At 51.7% G+C, this 4,750-nt stretch overlaps 1 protein-coding gene across 1 annotated transcript in view; it reads right to left on the bottom strand.

Annotated features, from left to right (window-relative positions):
• The window catches only part of PLEKHG4B (pleckstrin homology and RhoGEF domain containing G4B), a 75,216-nt gene that overhangs the window by 15,900 nt on the left and 54,566 nt on the right, over positions 1–4,750 (bottom strand). The window contains exons 12-14 of the mRNA XM_023751734.1: positions 2,216–2,332; positions 1,974–2,135; positions 464–1,218 (exon numbers count right to left, since the gene is read on the bottom strand). Of these exons, the coding sequence (XP_023607502.1) occupies positions 464–1,218; positions 1,974–2,135; positions 2,216–2,332 (1,034 nt within the window). The remainder of the gene's footprint in view (positions 1–463; positions 1,219–1,973; positions 2,136–2,215; positions 2,333–4,750) is intronic.

The following is a 4,750-nucleotide window of genomic DNA, read 5'->3' as shown; positions in this document are numbered from 1 at the left end:
TCTAAACAGTTAATAAAAAGCATCATTTTATACACATCTCAAAGATTAACAGGTTAAAATGGACATCTATCTTCATTTGGGCAATACATACACAGGTACATACTTCTGACCAGGGAGCTTAGAGGCTTTTTAAAAAGCAATTTTTAAGGTAATTTCTTGGTATTGTGGGCTTGATTTGCTTATTATAATTTTCTATAAATGGGCTCCGAGTAACTAGACTTGGTTGTTTAACCATCAAAGTGGGTGTGCCAGGTCACCACATGCTGTGAAAAAGAAGGCATTTTCAATGATTCTGTTCTGAACACTGGAGGTAGTCAACATCTTGCTTAAGGTCAAACACGAGTCTGTCTGGCCTGGACAGGTCAGGGTAGCCTGGAGGGACATCTATTTTGCAGAGCAAATGTAATGACTTTGCATTTCTAGATCCCCACTAGGCCCTAAGTCTGCAGGGCGTCCACCTCACCTTCCTGCTGGCCTCCTCCTGTCCTCCTCGGAGGTGTGGATCCTGGAGGGAGAGGACAGGCTCCGGTTCCGAGTGACCAGGGGGCTTTTGGCATGTGGCCTCAGGGGGGGCTTCTTCTCTGAGGCCACCGTGCTGGCCACGTCCAGGCCTTTGATGAAGCCCCCAGTGTGGGCTGGCCAGTGGGAGTCCCTGGGGCTACTGTCAAGCTGTGGCATCTCCGAGGTGAGTGTTTTCTTCATCATTTTCTTCAGGGGCTGTTTCCTGTGGTGGATGATGGGCATCTGGATGGGCTCAGAGGAGCAGGTGGAACTGTCGTCTGGGGTATGTACACCTGAGTTCAGGTGCTCACCGTCCTGCCCGCAGAAAGTGACTTGTCCGGGGAGGCTGGACAGCAGTTGTGCCCGCTCCCCAGCGCAGCCCTGAGGGTCCGTGAGGGGGGTCCAGGATGGCTCGCGGAGCCTCATCTCGGCCCCTTGGTCAATGAGCTCATGCTTCAAGGGCCCCTGGTCTGGAGGGGTGGCACCAGGGCCCGGGGCAGCCTCAAAAAGGGCTTCTTGGGAGCAGAGGTGCATCTGCTGGCACTGCAGCCACAAGGCGTGCCACTGCTGCAGCGCCTGCTGGCTGCCCAGGCCCAGCACCGCCACGCTCGCCAACACCCCCCTGGCATCCTGGGGACAGCTCTTCAGACACTCGGCCACCAGCTCTGGGCCCAGAGGTTGCAGGCACTCACCGCCGTGCAGCATCCCCCTGTTCACCTGTGCAGCAAAGGGGGGGTGCAGGTCAGTACAGTGACGGATTCGCACAGCCCGATGGCTCTGCAGGCCCCACCCAATGTTGTTCTGCCATCCAGGCACCCACAGTGCGGAGCAGGGGAGCCAGGCAGCCAGAGTGAGAGGAACATCCCTCTGCCCATGGGGGCAGCTGCCATCTGGACTCACCCAGAGGGCTCACACAAGTCCTCCACAGGCCCCAGGGCACCGTGACGGTGTCCCAGGACCAGGGGATGTCTGTGAAATCAGTTATTCCACATCTCCGCCTGTTGCGGGGGCCCGAGAGGCATGACAGCAGGCAGAGATCGCCTGCCTCTGCCCTGCCCTGTGCTGGCCTCCCCTGACCCCTCGGATTCTGTCAAGAGGGGTGGTGCTCCTGAGGGCTGTAGCCCCAGGGTCCCCAGTGGCCAGGCAATTCTAGGGTGCTGTGAGGTCACAGCCTCGTGCTGTACTGTGGCGATTATTTTGGGGACCTGGGCAGTAAGTGGACTTTTATAACTGAGCTGGTAAACAAGCAGAAAAGTCCACATGCCCATTTGGCCCATGTGTTCAGAACAATGAATGGACTCTTCACAGGTCTCCTGAGAACCAGGGGCGTGGTCTGACAGGAGTGCTGGCCAGCTGTCCCAGCGCCCCGCCCACCCAGACCAGCAGGGGACAGCACTCACTAAATGTCCGAGGAGTAAAGGACGAGGGCAGCACACGTGGGTCCCCGAGTGGAACTCCGCTGGGTCTCTTACCGCTAGGCAGAACTGGGAGTGGCAGGCCCGCTGGGCCAGCTCTCCCTCCGTCCGCTCCTGGCCGGCTGTGGCGCTCAGATACCCCCCGGCGTCCTGCACCGTGTCCTCTGTGCCCCTCGAGTCGTTCTCTTCCTTCAGCTGTCGTCCTTGCTGACGGCACTGCTGGAGCCCAAGGAATCAACCATCAGCACAAGCTGGGCACTTACTCTGGGGTCCCGGAGCGAGGGCTGGGCTGCACCCACCGTCGGCCTGGGGTGCCTGGCTCGCAGCTCCGGCTGCAGCAACTTCACGTTCCCAACAGGCAGCAGCTCCAAAGGGCTCGGCCACGTCTCGTGCTCTCTTTCAAACCATGCTTTGATCTACGTGGGAAAAGAAGATTTTACTTTCACACGTGTGAAGGAGTCCGGCTCTGAGACTGTGGAGGAAGGAGGCGTCAGGTGCTACCCCGGGGGCTGGCTCGCGCGTTCTGACACTCCTTCTCCTGATGCACACACGGCATCTCACTCGAACACGTGAGTAGCTACATCACAGTGAGGGCCACAATGAAGGCTCCAGTTTACAACTATTTTCATTGCTTGGAACTGGAAATTGAGATCATTGAAAAATAGATCCAGAACTCTGTGTTGAAACTTCTTACTATGCTAAACATACCCAGGAAATAGTTTTCAGGCTGGTGGTGCCTGGACACCGGGGGCTGCCTGGGAGTGACAGAGGGGCCGGCGGCAGCCCTGCCTGCACCTGACAGTGTGATGAGGTCCAGGTTTTCATTTTAGAGACAAATTTCATGGCACTATCTCGTGGTTCAGACTGAACATGTCAGAGGGAAATGCTTCGTCCTCATTCAGAGTTCTCACTGGAGAGCAATGCCAGGGACCCCCGGCTGTTAGGTGCCCAAGAAGAGAGGTCTGTTATTAAAAACAGTGGGATCAGGCTGCACCATGACCACAAGGATTGGATTCAGTGCTCCCAGCTGTACAGGCAGAGGAGAGAGATCAGTGGACATTCTTTGTGGGGAGAGTCATGGAGAAAAATATCAAGACAAGAATTCTATTTTATTATTTGTTAATTTTTAACATCTTTATTGTTGAAAGTATTACATATGTCCCCTTCCCTGCCCCCTCCCCCATTGATCCCCTCCACCCCACCCCCACCCCTCACCCCAGGCCCTCACCTCCCCACTGTCTGCGTCCATGGGTTATGCACGTATTCATACAAGGTCTTTGGTTGATTACCTCCCACCCACCTATCCTCCTAGATTCTGCACTCTGTTCCATGCTTCCATGTCTCTGGATCCACTCCGTTCATCAGTTTATTTTGTTACTTAGATTCCAATATGAATGAGATCATGTGATACTTGTCTTTCTCTGACTGACTTATTTCACTTAGCATGATACTCTCCAGGTCCCTCCATGCTGTCTTAAAGGGTAAGAGATTCTTCTTTTTTACTGCTGCATAGTATTCCATGGTGTAAATGTACCACAGCTTTTTTATCCACTCATCTACCGATGGGCACTTGGGCTGTTTCCAGACCTTAGCTGTTGTAAATTATACTGCTATGAACATAAGGGTACATACATTCTTTCTGATTGGTGTTTTCAGGTTTCTTAGGATATATTCCTAGAAGTGGGATCACAGGGTCAAATGGCAGTTCCATATTTAGTTTTTTGAGGAAACTCCATACTTTTTTCCATAATGGCTGCATCAGTCTGCATTCCCACCACAGTGTACTTTTCTCCACATCCTTGCCAACACTTGTCCTTTGTTGATTTTTTGATGGTAGCCATCTGACAGGTGTGAGGTGATACCTCATAAAACAAGAATTTTATAAGGAAGCACCGGTGATGTCAGAGCTGCCGGTGGGGAGGAGCAGGAAATGGACAGCATAGCAGAGGCCTCTCGGAGGTGGAGTGCACCCTCCAATCATGTGAACAAATTTAATTCTAGTTGGTTTGAAGATTTAAATGAGAAAATTAAAACCATAAAGGTCGTACGATGGAATACATTAGTTATTCTGTAACCTTAAAGTAGAAAAGGCCATTTCAGTCATAAGCAAAGTTAAAAGACAAATTATAAACCGGGGAAATTATTTGCAACATAATGAAAGGATCAGAAGAAGTGACACAATGAAACTATTACAAACAGTAGAGAAACTGGCCAAGTGCAAGAAAATGCAACTTATTAAAGAATAAATACAAATAACCAATAAATGCATGAAGACAGAGCTCCACTACAGCATAAAATCCCAAATGCAAACACTGGTGAGATCCTGAACTTGTACTCGTCAGATGAACGTGACGATAATCCACGCTGGGCAGGCTGGCTGGGGCCACTTGCCAAATGTGTAAAAACAGTGCTGAGCCGAGGAATTTGTCCACAGTGAACAACCCAAAGAGTGAGAGAGGCAGGCATAGTGATGTTTATGACAGCAAAAAGCAGGGCTGCTCAGGGTACTGGGCATATAGCCCACCAGACAAAGCAGGTCAGAAGCAACTGTGTGCAGCATGATCACACTTAAAAAAAACAATCCTCACCCAAGGATGGATGGATGGATGGATGGATGGATGGATGGATATGTGTGTGTGTCTGTATGTATGTAGGTATGTGTGTGTGTGTGTGTGTATATATATATATATATATATACACACACACACACACACACACACCGGAGAGGCCTGGGGCAAAAAAATTTTGTGCACTCGGGGGGGGGGGGGGGGCCCCTCAGCCCTGGCTTTTGCCCTCTTCGCAATCTGGGGACCCCCTTGGGGGGAAGACCCCCT

This window comes from Myotis lucifugus, unplaced genomic scaffold (genome assembly GCF_000147115.1).
Source record: "Myotis lucifugus unplaced genomic scaffold, Myoluc2.0 scaffold_0, whole genome shotgun sequence".
Lineage (NCBI taxonomy): Eukaryota > Metazoa > Chordata > Mammalia > Chiroptera > Vespertilionidae > Myotis > Myotis lucifugus.
Note: the sequence above shows the minus strand (reverse complement) of the source record. Positions and strands in the feature narration are given on the sequence as shown.